The sequence below is a fragment of the Mesoplodon mirus genome (assembly GCF_964341445.2).
Source record: "Mesoplodon mirus genome assembly, chromosome: 19".
NCBI classification, from domain to species: domain Eukaryota; kingdom Metazoa; phylum Chordata; class Mammalia; order Artiodactyla; family Ziphiidae; genus Mesoplodon; species Mesoplodon mirus.
The window spans coordinates 61,663,159-61,681,184 of NC_138995.1; the positions used below are offsets into that span (position 1 = coordinate 61,663,159).

General features: G+C 57.5%; 1 protein-coding gene across 1 annotated transcript; it reads left to right on the forward strand.

Moving 5' to 3' along the window:
* The first annotated feature begins 19 nt into the window (after positions 1-19).
* Positions 20-17,396, forward strand: PRPF31 (pre-mRNA processing factor 31). Its single transcript, XM_082605744.1, has 14 exons — positions 20-81; positions 3,009-3,193; positions 3,282-3,342; positions 6,395-6,478; positions 7,083-7,180; positions 7,775-7,881; positions 8,585-8,754; positions 10,998-11,155; positions 12,971-13,060; positions 14,628-14,755; positions 14,843-14,915; positions 15,541-15,669; positions 15,769-15,867; positions 16,988-17,396. The coding sequence occupies exons 2-14, from the start codon at positions 3,017-3,019 to the stop codon at positions 17,111-17,113; spliced, it is 1,500 nt and encodes a 499-aa protein (XP_082461870.1). The 5' UTR covers positions 20-81; positions 3,009-3,016; the 3' UTR covers positions 17,114-17,396.
* The last annotated feature ends 630 nt before the right edge of the window (positions 17,397-18,026 follow it).

Genomic DNA, 18,026 nt, shown 5'->3' on the forward strand with positions numbered 1-18,026 from the left:
CAAGGTTGAAACGTCATCAGTGAGCGTCGACCGCTGTTGGGAAGCTGATTTCCTAGAAACCGTCGTGCGAGAAGAGAAGGGGTGAGTGTGATGGAGACGAGGGAAGGGCGGGAGGTTGGCTTCCTGGGTCTGGGGGAGGAAGTGTGTAAGGAGAAAGGCGGGCCTTCGTAGACCGACTACCCAAAGGTCTCAAATGCTCCTACATTGTCACGGCTCTGGGGATATAGCGGCAGCAAAAAATCGTTCCCGGCCCTGTTAGCGCTTTGCATGGTGCCTTGGGAGACAGGCTTAATCAAGTAATTACTTAAATAATCACAAATGTGTGAAGTGCCTTAGGGTACACACAGGGCGTGCGGGGTGTATATCACCAAGCAATCTATCTACACTAGAGTGGGGTGCGTGGGTCAGGGAGCTGGAATATGAGAACTGAAGGCTGAAGAGGTGTTGAGCTGGTAAAAAGGGAGGGAAGGAAGACCTAAAGTGAGGGGAAGAAGTTGGTAAGCGAAAAAAGTGTGAGAAGGATTCAGGGGCATGGGGGATAGTGGCGGGGGCTGAGGCTGGAGAGGTTGGCTGGCATCAAGCGAGGTCGTGGTACCTACTCCGTGCCACGTGCTGCGCTGGGCGATGGAAATATTGTGCAATGAACAAAATGGACACAGTCCCTCTTTCCTTACAAACTTAAGCTTAATGGGGAAGATGGACATTAAACAAAATGTTAGAAATTTAGAGAATCTCAAGTGTTGAAGTGAACTAAAGGGTTCATAGGATGTATAACAGCAGGATAGCATCTAGTCTCAGGGTCAGAGATAATCCACGCTGCAAGAAATAATGTTTGTGCCCTTACTTTTGGGATGAACAAATAATATATCTAGAGAGCCGGAGAAAGGAAACCATAATGTGGTTGGTATAAGGATTAAATAAAGTTCATTCATTCATTTGCCCAATATTTCTTGAATACCTACAACGTGCTAGAGATTCTGCTAGATGGTAGAGATATAACAGTGAACAGACAGATAACCACCCCTGGTTTTGCTTACAGTTTAGTGGGGAAACAGAGAAGAGAGGATAAGAAGAGATACTTGAGTCTTACATATGGAGAGCAGATCATGTCCAATAAAGGACGAGTTCCTCTTATTCAGAGAAAGCGAGAGTTTTGGAGAAAGGTGTGTGTGAGGTAACGTGGGTGCGTTTACAAGGAAAAGCTGTGTCTTATAAAGAGAAGTGAGTATAAAGGGGACATTGCATCTTAGGGAGAAAGGAGGGTATGAGGGGAGACTGAGCTCAGAGACAACCAAACATCCAGGGGTCCTAAACCGGCAGCTCAAGGACCAAATCTTTCCTGTAATCGTTTTAGTTTGGCCTGTGCCATGGTGGTCTGTTTAAATTAGCCACTTAAAAAGAAACTTTTCAAACTGGGAGGTTACACATAAAAATTCTGACTCTCTTACTTTTCTTGAAAAAAATTAGAAAACCTGGCAACATGGAGCCCGTGTTCCCACTGGCAGGGCGTGTCTGAAGTGTCGTGTCAGCTGAGCTTTCACATCAGGCATGATTCCCTAGCTCTCCAGACTCCAGTTGCCCAACCCCCAGCCTGCTTCACTCACTTATGTCACCCACTTAGCCTCTGCGGACATGGAAGTTTGCAGCCTCCGTTTGTCTTTCTGTAGATTTTATTTTATTTCTTTATTCTTTTGGCTGCACCACGCAGCTTGCAGGATCTTAATTCCCCAGCAAGGGATTGAACCCGGGGCCACAGTAGTGAAAGCACCAAGTCCTAACCACTGGACCATCAGGGAATTCCCCTGTTTTTTAATTTCTTTTTTAATTTCATTTTTTTATTGAAGTATAGTTGATTTACAATGTTGTGTTAGTTTCAGGTGCACAGCAAAGTGATTCAGTTATACATACACATATATATCTATCTATTCTTTTTCAGACTCTTTTACCTTAGAGGTTATTACAAAATACTGAGTATAGTTCCCTGTGCTGTACAGTAGGTACTTGTTGGTTATCTGTTTTTTATATAGTAGTGTGTACATGTTGCATTTGTCTTTTTAAAAAATTTTTTATTGGCGTATAGTTGGTCTTCAATGCTGTGTTACTTTCTGCCGTATGGCAAAGTGAATCAGTTATACATATACATATATTCGCTCTTTTTTAGATTGTTTTCCCATACAGGTCCTTACAGAGTATCGGGTAGAGTTCCCTGTGCTCTACAGCAGGTTCTTACTAGTTATCTGTTTTATACATAGTCGTGTGTACGTGTCCATCCCAGTCTCACATTTATTCCTCCCCCCTTCCCCCTACATTTGTCTTATTGAAAGAGGAGAAGAACAGGAAGAGGGAGCGTTTCTTATTAAAAAAAAAAAAAGCACCGGGGAGGACAGGGTGGTGGGGATTGTACCTTGTAGAGTCGTGCTTCGCAGCCTTCGCAGCCTTTTCCACTGCGTGGGATTCACCGAAAATACTAATATTTGTACAGCACCTGGGGGTAGGAGCTGCTCATAGCACGAGGTGATTGGCCTGGAGGCTCTAGACATTTTAGGCCCCGCCTGGTTGTCCTGATGGCTGAGGAGATCAGGATGTCTGTCACCCACTTGGGGCCCAACAGTTGGTGGGGAGGGGCCTCTGCTGTGGGGGGGAAGGAAAGGATGTGAGGAGAGGTCTTATCAAGGGAGGGGATGTATCTTTTAAGTCTGAGCGAAGTGGTGATGTGAGGGGTGTGCAGTGTCTTGTCCAGTGAAGTGAAGGTGAGAAGGGTGGGTAGTGTGAGTTATGACTGGAGACCATCTGGTTCTGGGAAGCGGGTTCATGGATTCATTCAGCAGGTGTTTACTGAGCAACTGTTATGTGCCAGGCACAGTTACGAGCTAGAGAGAAAAGCAGAAGAGTGTACCTGTGCTCATGGCGCCTGCATGCTGGTGAGGTTGATGCAGAAGGGCCAGGGCCATCGGGCAGGGGAGGCCTGTCCCAGTGATGAGTGGGAACCCCGCCCGCCCTCCCTGCAGGCCTCGGGATGTCTCTGGCCGACGAGCTGCTAGCTGACCTCGAGGAGGCGGCAGAAGAGGAGGAAGGAGGAAGCTACGGGGAGGAAGAGGAGGAGCCGGCGATCGAGGATGTGCAGGAGGAGACCCAGCTGGATCTTTCCGGAGATTCGGTCAAGAGCATCGCCAAGCTGTGGGACAGCAAGATGGTGAGAGCAGCTCCTGGGGGAGGACACGGGCAGCAGCTCCTTTGCCTGGAGAGTCCCGGGTTCTGACTGTCCGCTCCTCCCCGAACAGTTTGCAGAAATCATGATGAAGATTGAGGAGTATATCAGCAAGCAGGCCAGCGCTTCGGAAGGTACCTTCTCCCCGCCCGGCGCCCTCACCACGCCCACCCCGGCTCGTCTCCGGCCAGGCCCCTTGGCTCTTTCGCTGCTGCTGACTTTGGAAGTTGGCTCTTCCTCTCACCCTTTGCCAGAGCCCTCCTCTTCTCTTCCATCCCAGCCCAGTCCCCTTCTCTCCTAAGAGTGTACTGCATTCTAAAGCTGATCACTTCTTTCGAAGTTTTCTTTTTTCTTTTTTGGCCATGCTGCGCAGCATGCGAGATCTTAATTCCCCGGCCAGGGATCAGACCCGGGCCCCCTGCAGTGGAAGCGCAGAGTCCTACCCACTGGACCGCCAGGGAAGTCCCTAAAGCTGACACTTCTTTTTTTTTTTTTTTTTTTTTTGCGGTACGCGGGCCTCTCACTGTTGTGGCCTCTCCCGCTGTGGAGCACAGGCTCCGGATGCGCAGGCTCAGCGGCCATGGCTCACGGGCCCAGACGCTCCGCGGCATGTGGGATCTTCCCGGACCGGGGCATGAACCCGTGTCCCCTGCATCGGCAGGCGGACTCTCAACCACTGTGCCACCAGGGAGGCCCAAGCTGACACTTCTTAAGTCCTTGTTCTGTGCTGAGCGCTGCCTAATTGTGATAGGATTTATCTCAAGGCTTCCCAAACTTTATTGATAACCTGATCAGTTAGAGAGTTTTGCCACACCTGTAAAACACTTATTTCACTTTTTTTTTTTTTTTTTTTTTTTTTTTTCGGTACATGGGCCTCTCACCGTTGTGGCCTCTCCTGTTGCGGAGCACAGGCTCCGGACGCGCAGGCTCAGCGGCCATGGCTCACGGGCCCAGCCGCTCCGCGGGATGTGGGATCTTCCTGGACCGGGGCACAAACCCGTGTCCCCTGCATCGGCAGGCGGACTCTCAACCACTGCGCCACCAGGGAAGCCCTATTTCACATTTTTAAATCCACATACTTTTTTCCTTCAGTTTACCCAAGAAGGAAAGATACTGCCACTGTGGATGGAAAACTGGTATCATTTGGTAAATAGAAAGTAACCATGAAAATATAAAAAAGTATCCATAAAAATTATTAAAATCTCTCCTCACTTCTAACTCTGGGCAAAGCTGGGTTGTCTCTTGAGTGTTCAGACCAGCTCTAAGAGGACAATGCTGTCATCACCCCCGTTTTTCTTGGAAAGCTGTGGCTCTCGAGTGGAATTCCTGGGCAGCGGGAAGCCAAGGGAAGCTTTTTGGCACAGGAGTGGTGTAGTCAGAGCAGAGTTTCAGGGAGACTCACTTGTTCCATCCTTTCTTTTTTAAAAAATTAATTAATTAACTTGGCTGCGTTCGGTCTTCGTTGTTGCGCGCGGGCCTTCTCTCTAGTTGCGGTGCACAGGCTTCTCATTGTGGTGGGTTCTCTTGTTGTGGAGCACGGGCTCTAGGCCTTCGGGCTTCAGTAGTTGTGGCTTCTGGGCTCAGTAGTTGTAGCTCGCGGGCTTAGCTGCTCCGCAGCATGAGGGATCTTCCCGGACCAGGGCTCGAACCCGTGTCCCCTGCATCGGCAGGCGGATTCTTAACCACTGAACCACCAGGGTTAAACTTTAAACCTTTAAAACTTTCTTTAAAGTTTTCCTGAGGTGCCCTGGGGGCCAGGGCTGTGTGGGCCTCTGCTCTCAGGACGCTCAGGGGCTGGCGGAGCAGTTACTGGTTGGCGGCGCCTGCTGGGATGGAGGGAGCCCAGGGCACGCGGGAGCCACAGGAGGAGCCGGCTGACCCTGCCGCGGTCAGGGGAGCACTGATGTCTCAGCTGGACTTTGAAGCATGAATACACATGACAGGCCACGAACGGGGTGGCGGGGGGGTGTGCCCAGGGAAGGGGGGGTGCGCCCAGGGAAAGAGAGCTGCACCTGCAAAACCTTGGACGTCCATAGTGGTGGGGAGGCTGGCAAGGCACCAGACCCTGCAGGGTTTCAAATGCCAGGCCAGGGAGTCGTGGAGAATCATAAAAGTGACATTTCCTGGTGTGGGCCAGGCTCGGGGATTTTAAGTCAGACCCAGTCACACCCCGTGTCTGGTGGGGAAGGTGGACATGAAACACCTCAAACTGGGTGGTGATGGTGTCTAATGGATGTGGCGGGAGTGTGGCCGGAGCACAGAGGAGACGGCTGACCCCTCCTGAAAGGTAAGGGAGGGATTCTTAAGCGCCTTGTGAGTCTTAAGGACATAGAGGCATTTGAGCATCAGGATTCAGAGCGCAGACTCAGGAGTCAGATCTCAGCTCTTCCATCTGCTGGCTTTGTGACATCAGGCCGTGTCCCTCCGTTTCTTTCTCTGCAACATTGGCCTGATTTAACACCAACCTCCCTGGCTGGTTGTGGATAAAAGAAGTTAATGCCCGTAAGGCACTTAGAACAGTGTCGTATGCCCAGTAAGTCCTGTGTGTGTCAGTTGCTCGTGATAATACTGTCATCATTGTCATTATCGTCGTGATTATTAGAGCTTGAAGGGTTTTCCAGAAACAGACACGAGGAAGGGATGTGCCAGGGAGAGGGAACAGCATACTCAAAGGCCACAAGAAGAGTGACGCAGGCCAAGTGTACAGGGCACTGTATTCAGTCCTTTAATGGCTGGAATGAAACAAAGCAGGGGTGTGATGAGAGGATGGGGCCAGGAAGGTGCAGAGAGCAGACTGGAGCCACTGAGTCAGCAAGTGTCCCCGGAGCGACTGCAACGGGCCAGGCGCACCGGGGTGCAGCCACAGGAAACAGACCCCGTGCTTGTCCTCGCAGAGCTCCCAGCCTTTTGGGAGGCCTCAAACATCACTCTGGGTAACTGCGCTGTTAGTCTAAGGGTGTGGTGAGCCCAGGAGGGTTTAGGTCCAGGGCAAGATGGGGTCAAGTCTAGACTGGCCTGGGGGGAGAGATGGGAGGTTTGCAGATATGCAGACCTGCCCCCCAGTTTCCTCTTCAGCCCCTCCCTGCTCCCCTCCAGCTGCATCCCCAGTCTCCCTGAGCTGTGGGATCTGGGACGGGGTGGGTGCATAGACACACACCCAAACCAGGCTCTTTCTCTTCCTCACAGTGATGGGACCGGTGGAGGCGGCCCCCGAGTACCGGGTCATCGTGGACGCCAACAACCTGACGGTGGAGATCGAGAATGAGCTGAGTGAGTGCCAGAAGGGCAAGCAGAGAGAGCCCTGCCCGGTGTCCCCCACAGCCTCCTCCCATCCCCAAGGGAGGGGCAGGCAGGCTCGCAGGCTGTCTTCCCTGCTGGCCTTTCCCGGGGTCCTGCCCCCAAGCCCCTGTATTAGCTGGAATCCAGGTTCAGCTGCTGTAACAAGTGGTTACGTGAGAAGGAAGCATATTTTCCTCTCATATGAAAGTCTGGATGAGGAGTCCAGGCTCTTTCTGTCTCATGTATCTGCCACCTGTTTCATGGTACAAGGTGACTGCCCACCTCCAGCCATCACCTCCACATCCTCATCAGCAAAAAGACGGGAGAGAAGAGGAAGGCACATTTTTTTCCTTTGAGGGAGTGGCCTGGAAGTTGCACATGTGACTTCAGCTCACATCTTGTAGATCAGAACTAACTCCCATGGCTGCGTCCAGCCATAAGGGCAGCTGGGAAATGTAGCTTTGTGCTGCGTGTCCGTGAGCCCAGCTATAATTAGGGGTTTTGCTACTGAAGGAGGAAGGGGAAACAGGTACTGGGAGAGCCAGCAGAGTCTGCCTGCCCCTCATCGGGCTCCTCTCCACCCTGTCACCCTTAGACATCATCCATAAGTTCATCCGGGATAAGTACTCGAAGCGATTCCCCGAACTGGAGTCTCTGGTCCCCAATGCACTGGATTACATCCGCACCGTCAAGGTAAATGGGAAGGAGGGGGCTCCCCGACTGCCACTAATGGGAAGGGGCGGCGGGGCCCTACTCTCAGACCCCCCAGGTCTAAGGGGAAGGCTCCCCTCGCTCAGCCTTTGGCTGGAGACGGGATGAGGATCGGGGAAGCAGTCCTAAGTGCCAAGACCCCGAGATGGCCACAGGCCCTGGAGCATTCAGGGAACGAGAGGCGGCGAGGAGGCGAGCTGCAGAGGCTCTGGGTCTTAAGGGAAAGTGAAGGCGGGCTCACCAGTGCGCAGGGCCCCCCATGAGTCCAGGGGCAGATGGAGCCGGTGGCAGGGGATGCCCACCCAGGGAAGTGATGCGGTCAGACCCGCGCTCTGAGCGGCCATGGGCTGCAGGCCTGTGGCGGCAGCGGGTCTTCCCTGGGTGGCCCGTTTGCTCGGCGCTGCTTCCGGGTCAGCCCACATGGGGCAGACGGTGCGGATCCTTTGAGCAGCGGAGTTGCCGGGAGTGGGGGGAGGCAGGGGAGTACCCTGGGGACAGGTCGGGTGGGTGCAGGAGCACGAGAGGTTCTAGAGCTTCCTGAGTCCCAGGCCCCTGTCCCACCCTCTCGCCCCCTAGGAGCTGGGCAACAGCCTGGACAAGTGCAAGAACAACGAGAACCTGCAGCAGATCCTGACCAACGCCACCATCATGGTCGTCAGCGTCACTGCCTCCACCACCCAGGGGTGCGCGCAGGGGCCCCTCTGACGGCGCGCGGCGGTCTGGGCCAGCGGCATGGCTGTCAGTCTCAGGAGGATAGGGCACTTCAGCTCGCAAGCCAGGCACCATGCTGGGCTCGGGGCTACCCAGGCATGAGAAGCCAGCCTCGCCCGGGGTTTCGAGGGTGAGGCAAGGGGCAGGCCTGTAATTAGAAGTGTCCGTCTCTGGCGTGTCATCCCCTCACTAGGGTGAATGCTGGCTCTCCACCTGCCCCTCTGGCGTCCATGCTGCACCTAGGAGAAGGGGACACCTGTCACCCCAGAGCAGAGCTCTGGAACGGTTGATCGCAGCGGTGACCGTGCTCCGAGGGAAGCGGCAGGGTGGTGGGCCGGGGTGGCCCATGGAGTGTTGGGGGCCTCGGCGGGAGAGCGTTTCAGGAAGAGGGAGCGCCTGCAGAGGCCCGGCTCTGGCATGGCCTGGGCAGGGGCGCCTCCCCCAGGTGGAGACAGGACTGGGCAGTGAGGTGCCACCGAGGACTGGTTCCCGGCAGCCCTGGCTTCCAGGCCTCAGGGCTGGCAGGAGCGGTACCTGTGGTGAGGCTGCACACACGTGTGCACACACACACACAGCTGGGAGGACGCGGGCTCCTGGGCCGCTCAGACGGGACATGCTGAAGCTCGCAGGTCGGGTCCGTCCCAGCCTCACCCCCACCCCGCCCTCACCCCGCAGGCAGCAGCTGTCAGAGGAGGAGCTGGAACGGCTGGAGGAGGCCTGCGACATGGCGCTGGAGCTCAACGCCTCCAAGCACCGAATCTACGAGTACGTGGAGTCGCGCATGTCCTTCATCGCGCCCAACCTCTCCATCATCATCGGGGCGTCCACCGCCGCCAAGATCATGGGTGAGGCCCACCCCCACGCAGTGATGGCCCCGCGGGCCATGTGACCTTGGGGAAGTCTGTTCCTCTTCTGTAAACTGGGGATTTGGCCCTGGGGTCCCAGGACCGTGTCCCCTCGCCCCCACCCTCTCATCTCTCCTGGAGACCACAGAGGTCGGCCAGCTTGCTCTTCACACAGACACGGAGAAAGGATGGGGGCCCTGAGCCTGGTCAGTACCCGCATCCCCGGCAGAGCTGGGGCCAGACAAGCCGCAAAGGGGAGAGGCGGCGTGGCTGGTGGAAATGCTGGGCATCCCAGCAGCTCCCAGCTCTGCCATGGGCCCACGGGGCCACCTGGTAGTTGTAAAGTCAGCTCTCTGAGCCTCAGTATTCTCCACAAGATGGGGGCACTGGTCCTGGCAGTGGGTCCCTTCGTCCTCGGGGGCTCTCTGCGGCCTCAGAGTGCCCCCTCAGGCACCTGGCCCCTTCAACCGAGAAACACTTCCCGGGGGAGTTTGATAAAGCAGCCGTATTAGTCAGTTCAGGCTGCTGTAACAAAGTACCATAGACTCGGGGGGGCGGCTTCGACAACGGAGGTTTATCCTCTCACAGTCTGGAGGCTGGGAGACTGAGATCAGGTGTCAGCACGGCTGGTTCCTTCTGGGGCCTCTCTCCTTGGTGTGTAGACGGCCACCTTTTCACTGCATCCTCATGTGGTCTTCCTTCCACGTGTGACTGTGTCCTAGTCTCCTCTCGTAAGGGCACCAGTCCTATTGGATTAGGGCCCATCCTGTGACATCATTTCACCTTGATCACCTGTTTGTTTTTTTAATTTGGTCACGCTGGGTCTTAGTTGTGGCAGGCGGGCTCCTTAATTGCGGCTCGCCAGCTCCTTAGTTGCGGCTCACCAGCTCCTTATTTGCAGCTCGCATGTGGGATCTAGTTCCCTGACCAGGGATCAAACCTGGGCCCCCTGCATTGGGAGCGCTGAGTCTTAACCACTGTGCCACCAGGGAGGTCCCTGATCACCTCTTTAAAGACCCTGTCTCCAAATACAGTCACGGTCTGAGGTGTGGGGATGGGAGGGCTAGGACTTCAGTGTGTGAATTTGGGGGGGGGACACAGTTCAGCGCGTAACACAGTCTTGGGGGCAGGTGTGTGCAGAGTCGCAGGTAGAAGCAGTGGTGTCGGGGAAGGATAAGCTCAGGTGTGGATCCTGCTTCCCCCCTCGCTGACCTCACGTCTTTGGGCAAACAGTGTCACGTGCCTCAGTTTCCCCAGTGGCGATTGGGGGTTGTGCTAGTTTCCTGTGACTGCTGTAACAAATGACCACGAACCAAGAGGCTTGAATGACGCAGTTTATCATCTGACAGTTGTGGAGGTCAGAAGTCCACCGTGGGCCTCACGGGGCTAAGATGAAAGTGTCGGCAGGGCTGCGGTCCTCTACGGTGGGTCAGGGGAGGAAACCGTTTCCCTGCCTTTTCCAGTTTCCAGGGGCACCTGCATCCCTTGGCTCGTGGCCCCTTCCTCTGTCTTGAAAGTCTCCTCTCGTGCCACTCTGGCTCTGCTTTTCTCTCCCACTTTTAAGGACCCTTGTGATTACACTGAGCCCACCAGGACCCTCCAGGATGACCTCCCCTCCTCGGGGTCCTTAACTTGCTCGTATCTGCACAGTCCCTTTGACTGCATGTGGCATTGCGGTCGCAGGTTCCGGGGATGGTGCTGTCAAGTGACCATGGGGGCTGTTCTGCTCCCGCACAGGTGTTGGAGGCTTGTTTCAAGGACTCGTGTGTGTGATGAGACCATTTACCTAATCCTTAAAAGCGCCCAGCACAGGGCCCTGCACACAGCAATCCCACCTCAGAGGTAGAACTACTTACAGTGTTTACCTGCAGCTCCTCTTCCCTCCCCCATGCCCGCAGACACGCTCAAGGGAACCCAGAGGTGATTCACACCCGGGCCCTGTTGTCACGAGCCCACAGCGTGGTGAACACCACTCTAAGGCACAGAGCAGGGCCTGTGTGGCTTCGTGGACTTGGGTCAGGTTCCCGTTGGGCCAGTCTGCTTGCTGTGCGCCTTTAGCAAAGTTGCTTCACCTCTCTGAGCCTCCTCCAAACCCCTCTTGGAGGTGGGACACGTCGGCCCTCCTTGGCGGGGCCGCCTCGGGGCTCCAACCAGAAACTCCCGTGAAGGTGCAGCACATAGCGAGCCCCCAGACAAACCCCCTCGCTCCTTCTGAGCCCCTCCCTCCCTCCGTCCTGCTGCAGGGGTGGCCGGCGGCCTGACCAACCTCTCCAAGATGCCAGCCTGCAACATCATGCTGCTCGGGGCCCAGCGCAAGACGCTGTCCGGCTTCTCATCCACCTCAGTGCTGCCCCACACCGGCTACATCTACCACAGTGACATCGTGCAGTCCCTGCCCCCGGTGAGTCCCACCCACCCTGGAACCTTATGCTGTGCCCCAAAGGGCACCCCCCGCCCCCTGCTGCGCCTTGGGTCCCAAGGGTCTCTGCTGATGACAAGGGTCAGGACCCTGGAGGATGGGCCACACAGGGTGTACGAACAAGGACGCTGGAGCTGATAGGCCAGGTTGGAATTCGGGCCCCCCCTCAGGCTCCCCGTCTTTAAGTGGGGTGAACTGAACCTGCTTCATGGGGTCGAGACGAGGACTCACCCGTACGAAACACCTTGACATCAGGCCTCGCACGTAAAAAGCAACGGAAGCGTTAAGCTCATGAGTTCGGGGTTCCCAAGACCACGGTCAGGTTCAGTGGCCGCTAGAAGGACTCACGGAGCTCACCTCGAGCTGATCCACCCAGGGTTACGGTTTATCACAGTGAGTGCACCCAGAGTAATGCTAGCCGAGGGGAGGGCACGAGGGCAGGGTCCAGAAGTCCCGAACGCAGCGCCACCGGGAAGCCCAGCGGGGCCTCGGGGCTCAGTCTCTGCCGAGGCTCGGGGGCACAGACATGGCTGGGACCCCGTGACTCAGAGACCCCACCCTAGGTCACAGCGCTGTTCTCTGGTTTACCCAGGCCCCTGCCAGCGCAGATCACCACCCAGGAGCCAGGGCCAAGGCCAGACTTCTTAGGACAGGGTTAAATGCTCCTCTACGCCTAGCTGCTGCTGGCTTTCTACGTTACGATTATTACTGTTATTCTTCTCTTTGTTGTGATTATTGCCGCCACTACCATTACTACTAGTCACCGAGACCTGGGGCTGTGGGCGTTACAGGTACCGTCTGGGCGTTTCTCAGAACTCGGCCCCTACCTTTCGTGGCACGTGACACGATTTTTGGTGATGCACGGATCTTGTAAATTTTAATCATAATGTAGGCATTCTCTCCGTATTTGATAATCCTCCATGTGTAGTAACGCAGTTCAGTCTGTAACTGTAACGCGTTATTACGGTAAAGGCGGTGGCGGTGGTAACTTGTCACTGTAACGCGTTATTACGGTAAAGGCGGTGGCGGTGGTAACTTGTCACTGTAACGCGTTATTACGGTAAAGGCGGTGGCGGTGGTAACCTGTCACTGTAACGCGTTATTACGGTAAAGGCGGTGGCGGTGGTAACCTGTCACTGTAACGCGTTATTACGGTAAAGGCGGTGGCGGTGGTAACCTGTCACTGTAACGCGTTATTACGGTAAAGGCGGTGGCGGTGGTAACCTGTCACTGTAACGCGTTATTACGGTAAAGGCGGTGGCGGTGGTAACCTGTCACTGTAACGCGTTATTACGGTAAAGGCGGTGGCGGTGGTAACCTGTCACTGTAACGCGTTATTACGGTAAAGGCGGTGGCGGTGGTAACCTGTCACTGTAACGCGTTATTACGGTAAAGGCGGTGGCGGTGGTAACCTGTCACTGTAACGCGTTATTACGGTAAAGGCGGTGGCGGTGGTAACCTGTCACTGTAACGCGTTATTACGGTAAAGGCGGTGGCGGTGGTAACCTGTCACTGTAACGCGTTATTACGGTAAAGGCGGTGGCGGTGGTAACCTGTCACTGTAACGCGTTATTACGGTAAAGGCGGTGGCGGTGGTAACCTGTCACTGTAACGCGTTATTACGGTAAAGGCGGTGGTGGTGGTAACTTGTCACTGTAACGCGTTATTACGGTAAAGGCGGTGGCGGTACGGGTGGAATGCTGACACGCAGAAATGGTGACGGTGGCCAGAGCTGTGGAAACGCTGGGATCTGATTGCATCCTCACACTGACTCTGCCTTCCTGTCCATTGCTCCAGGATCTCCGGCGGAAGGCGGCCCGGCTGGTGGCTGCCAAGTGCACGCTGGCAGCCCGAGTGGACAGTTTCCATGAGAGCACGGAGGGGAAGGTGAGGCGCGGGCGGCGTCTGTCCGGGTGGTATGTGGTCTGTCCCAGGGAGAGCTGTCAGTAGAGGACCCTGCACAGCGAGCGCTGTCCTAACGCGGCAGAGGCGGGGGTGTTTGTCGTGGCCCCTACTGAGGTCAGCGTCCCCTCCCGCCGCTGTACGAGTTTCCCGTTGCTGCTGCTGTGACAGATTACCGCAAGTTTAGTGGCCTAAAGCAACACAGGGTTACTGTCTTCGAGTTCTGTAGCTCAGAAGACCACGGCGGGTTCCCTGGCCTGAAATCAAGGTGTTGGCAGGGTTCATTCCTTCCGGAGGCTCAAGGGGAGGATGGCTCCGCTGCCTCTTGCAGCTTCCACAGGCCGCCCGCGTCCCATGGCTTGTGGCCTCTTCCTCCATCTTCGAAGCCAGCGTAGCATCTTCCCAGCTCTCTCTGACTCTGCTTCTGTCTTCACATCTCCTCTGATCTTTTAAGGACCCAGTGATTACACTGGGTCCACACTGATCATCTAAGGCACCCTCTCCCCGTTTCCACATCCTTAACCCAGTCACGTCTGCAAAGTCCCTTTTGTCAGGTAAAGTGACACATTCACAGGGACCAGAGAGCTGGTTGTGGATACCTTTGGGGGAGGGGGAGGTATTTACCTGCCTACTACACCGGGATCTGACCCCTCTGCCAGAGCCGTCGTCGTGCACGTAATTGTTCCATCAACCCGTGTGCCTTGGCGGACTTGTTCTGGCAGAGTAGGTGTCTTCTGTCTTGTGCGTTATTGTTTTCCAAGCACCCACCCGGGCGCCATGGGTTCCGGGGTTCAGCCTCTCTCTGACCCCTGGCCTGGACGCTGGGGGTACCGCAGTGAACCGCACAGACGAGAGCCCTGCCTCCGTGCCGTCTCCATTCTGACTGGGGGCAGGCCGAGAAGACACAAGCGGTAGATCTGCGGTGTGTCCAGGGGTGCTGAGTAAAGGCCGGGAAGACAGATGCGGGGCATTGGGGGTGGCGAGGGAGGTGAGACGGATTAACCTGGAACTCAGGGAGGGCTTCTCCGAGGAGGTGAGGGTTTAACATAGACCTGAGTGCAGTTAGCATGCGAGTCCCATGGATGCTGGGGGGAAGGGTGTCTCAAGCAGAGGGGACAGTCGGTGCGCAGGCCCTGAGGCTGGCGGGATGGGGGCAGATCACGTGCAGCCTCTCGCACCCTGGGGAGAGCTTGGCCTCAGTGGGGGTGCTGAAAGGGGGCCGATTTGGGGTCCTTCCTGAACGAAGAGCCTGGCGGGGTTCTCGGGGTGTGACCGACTCCAGGGCATCGCCACTTACTGACCTGAGCAGAGCTGGGGCAGAGGGTGGGGAGCGGGCGCGGAGCTCTGTCTGGGCCGTTGCCTGTGGGGCACAGCGTTGAGAGGAGAGGGCTGAGCCTGCAATACAGTGTGGGAGCATCGCGTGGTAGGTGCAACTTAAACCTGCAGAGCCCAGAGGGTCGAGGTCCTCCAGGGCCGCGTGGGAACGAGGGGGCCGGGCGGACAGGCCAGGCCCGAGGGAGCAGCTGCAGGACCCCCACCCCGTCCTCCCCAGGTGGGCTACGAGCTGAAGGATGAGATCGAGCGCAAGTTCGACAAGTGGCAGGAGCCGCCGCCCGTGAAGCAGGTGAAGCCGCTGCCCGCGCCCCTCGACGGGCAGCGTAAGAAGCGAGGCGGCCGCAGGTGGGGCCCGGGGACCAGTCGGGCCAGGCCGGAACGGGAAGGGAAGAGGCTTGCACCCTCACAGCTGACCCCCTGCCCTGTCCCCAGGTACCGCAAGATGAAGGAGCGGCTGGGGCTGACTGAGATCCGGAAGCAGGCCAACCGCATGAGCTTCGGGGAGGTCAGACCCCACCCCGCTGTGCCCCCGCCCCCTGCTGCATTCCTGCCTGTCCACCTGTGGCCATGTCCCACACCCCCTCAGATCCGGGACAACGCCTTAGCCTCCTCCCTGGTCCCCCCGACCCCAGCCTCCAGTCTCTCCCTGCCCCATCCACCCGGCACCGGCCCCCCTCGCCCCGAGGCTTCCCATCCACCCAGGCACTGGAGGCTGTTCAGTATCAGACCCCTGCAGGCCTCCCAGTCTCGTCCCCCACCTCCCCCCCCCGCCCCGCCCCGCTGTACATGCCCTTCCCCAGGCTCCACCCCTGCCAGGCTCTTGTTACCCGAGCATCACCCTACTGATCCTGCAAGAACTAGCTCAGATGCCCTTTCATCAGTGAAACCCGTTTCAGTTCTTACACCACACACACGCACACGCACATGCACACACACGCACACGCACGGCCCCTCTCGGCCGTGAGCTCAGGGAGCAGTAACGGGACCTGACTTCCTTGCTGGGGCCCCAGCAAGGCTCACTGCACTCGGGGCCCAGTAGGCGCCTGAATAGGGCCGGCCGATGGGGTGGGTGCCTGGGCCTCTGGCTGACTGAGGAGGCCGCTGGCACCGACGCCTTCCCCCCCGACCAGATCGAGGAGGACGCCTACCAGGAGGACCTGGGCTTCAGCCTGGGCCACCTGGGCAAGTCGGGCAGCGGGCGTGTGCGGCAGACACAGGTGAATGAGGCCACCAAGGCCAGGATCTCCAAGACGCTGCAGGTACGGCCGCGGGCAGGGGCGGGGGCTGAGAGTGAGGGGCTGTGGGCTTGGGCGTGTGGGCCCCAGCCACAGTCTGTGCCTCCCCGGCCCTCCCCACAGCGGACCCTGCAGAAGCAGAGCGTGGTGTACGGCGGGAAGTCCACCATCCGCGACCGCTCCTCGGGGACTGCTTCCAGCGTGGCCTTCACCCCGCTCCAGGTACCGGCCCCCCTGGGCTCAGGAGGCCCAGGGAAACCCCTTCCCCTCCTGGGCTTCAGCTGCCTCGCCTGCGGAATGAGCACATGACAGGGCCCCTCTCAGGGCTGCCGTGGGGGGAGTGGGCACCGATGAAGCCCCTGAAGGGTGTATCTGGGTTCCCTGCACTCGGTGAAGTTACCAGGGACCAGTTGGTCTGTATGACCTTGAGCAGGCTCAGTCCCTCCCTGAGGCTCTGGGTCCCCACCTTCCAAGAGCCGGGTGGCTGGGGCCACCTCAGGGCCCCACACAGGAAAGGTCCTAGGTAGGTGGGCTGGGCAGTCGGGACCCCAGCCAAGCACCAGAGCACAGGATGGAGCCAGGGCAGGTCACTCACCTGTCGGGTCTGTGCCTCGGTTTATTCACCCAGCAAACAGCGCTGGTGTGGCCCTTGGGATCTGAGGAGTACCAGCTCATTCCCCCCATCAGCAGGTGTCTGCTACATTCCGAGCGCTGTTGCAGGTGCCGGGACAAAGCCACAAAGTAGAGACAGGAAGTGTTGCCCTCCCAGAGCTCGGGGGGTGGCAGGGGGACGGATAACTAAGATACGTAGTGCGTTGGAAGGTGGAAAGTGCTGGAGACCGAAAGGACTAAGGGAGATGGGGAGCCTCCAGGGGAGGCCTCAGCGGGATGGGAATCGCCGAGTGTAAAGCATTCACGACAAGGCCTGCCGCGCGTCGGGTCCCCAGAGCTGGTCGTCACATCCTCGGCGGGGCTGGTGCAACTTGTGCTGGGACCGCAGGCAAGCCACTTACTGCTGGGACTCGGTTTCCTCATTCAGGAACCGAACAGGATCAGCTGCTCTCCAACAGTGGTGTTTTTAAGATCTCCTGGGGAACCTGCTAAAAATTCAGACGCCCAGATCCTCCCCTCCTCCCCCACCCCCCGGCCCCCAGAGTCAGAATCTCCCAAGGTGGGGGAGGTTTGGGGGCTGTTTGCCCAGAGCCCAGGGACCACTGGGAAGAGCCCGTGGGCCCCTGACATTTCATGATTCCTTCGCTGGGAGCTGGGGGAGCTGGGCGGGGGGCATTGTTAGGGCCCAGGCCCATCTCCCCACCCCATCCCATCTCCCTCACCTGCCCAGGGCCTGGAGATTGTGAACCCACAAGCAGCGGAGAAGAAGGTGGCTGAGGCCAACCAGAAGTATTTCTCCAGCATGGCCGAGTTCCTCAAGGTCAAGGGTGAGAAGAGCGGCATCATGTCCACCTGAGGGGTGGCGCCCCGGGCCTTCTCCCGCTGAAGGGACACAGAGGCCCCACCTCTCTGAAGGGATGGGGGTCAGGATGGGGCTGGGAGGTTCCGGCAAGGAGAGCCGCCCCGTGCCAGCCGGTGCTGGGACTGTCCGGTGAGGCGCGGGAGAAGGCCCAGCCCCGGAGCACAGAGATCGCCGCCCCACTCAAACACACAGCCAGCCTTCATCACGCGTCTTTTTTATTTTAACCGGGAAAGCAAATACCTTTGGAATAAGTGCGATTAAAAGCACGTTATCAGGACCTGTCCTTGGCGAGTGATCGTTTGTCGAACACCTGGGCGATTTGAGGAGTCAGGGCTACGGGGTTCTGGGGGACAGAGCTTGGGCTCCCTGGAATCTGGATCCAACCCCGGGCCTGTCACCTCCTCATCGTGCAGCCCCGTGAAGAGAAGAGCCCTCTCCACCTCCAGGCCCCTTAGAGAACCCCGGTCGTTCTGACGCCCCAGCTTTCAATACAGGCCGCCCTGGGTGGTCGTGGCATCTCATGCAGTTGGCCTCTGCCGCCTTCCAAGCCTCCACATTTCAACCACCAGGCGCACCCGTGAAGACGTAAGAGATGCTCAGGAAGCACTTAGCACTGGGCTCACCGTCAGGCCCCCACGACGGGGCACTTTTGTTATTCTGTCCAGTGTTTGCTGAGGACTCCCCCTCCCACCCTGGTGTGCCAAGCCCTGGCGGGGTGGAGCAGACAGGTGCCCAGCCCTGGCAGGGACTCAGTGCTATGAAAGTTCCTGCCAGGTAAAGAGAGCGCCATGCCGCCAGGGGTAGCCGACCCCATGCTGGGAGATGGGCTTCACAGCTGCTCACTTACCTGCACGGTCAGCACTTCTCTTAATTACCCAGGAGGACCAGCCCCCGGGGGAGCGATGCC

Excerpts from the sequence above, each read along its gene's own strand:
- PRPF31 (XM_082605744.1), top strand. The coding sequence starts at position 3,017 with ATGTCTCTGGCCGACGAGCTGCTAGCTGACCTCGAGGAGGCGGCAGAA. Across the intron at positions 11,156-12,970 it reads TCGTGCAGTCCCTGCCCCCG|GATCTCCGGCGGAAGGCGGC; the intron begins GTGAGTCCCACC and ends CCATTGCTCCAG. Across the intron at positions 14,756-14,842 it reads AAGAAGCGAGGCGGCCGCAG|GTACCGCAAGATGAAGGAGC; the intron begins GTGGGGCCCGGG and ends CCCTGTCCCCAG.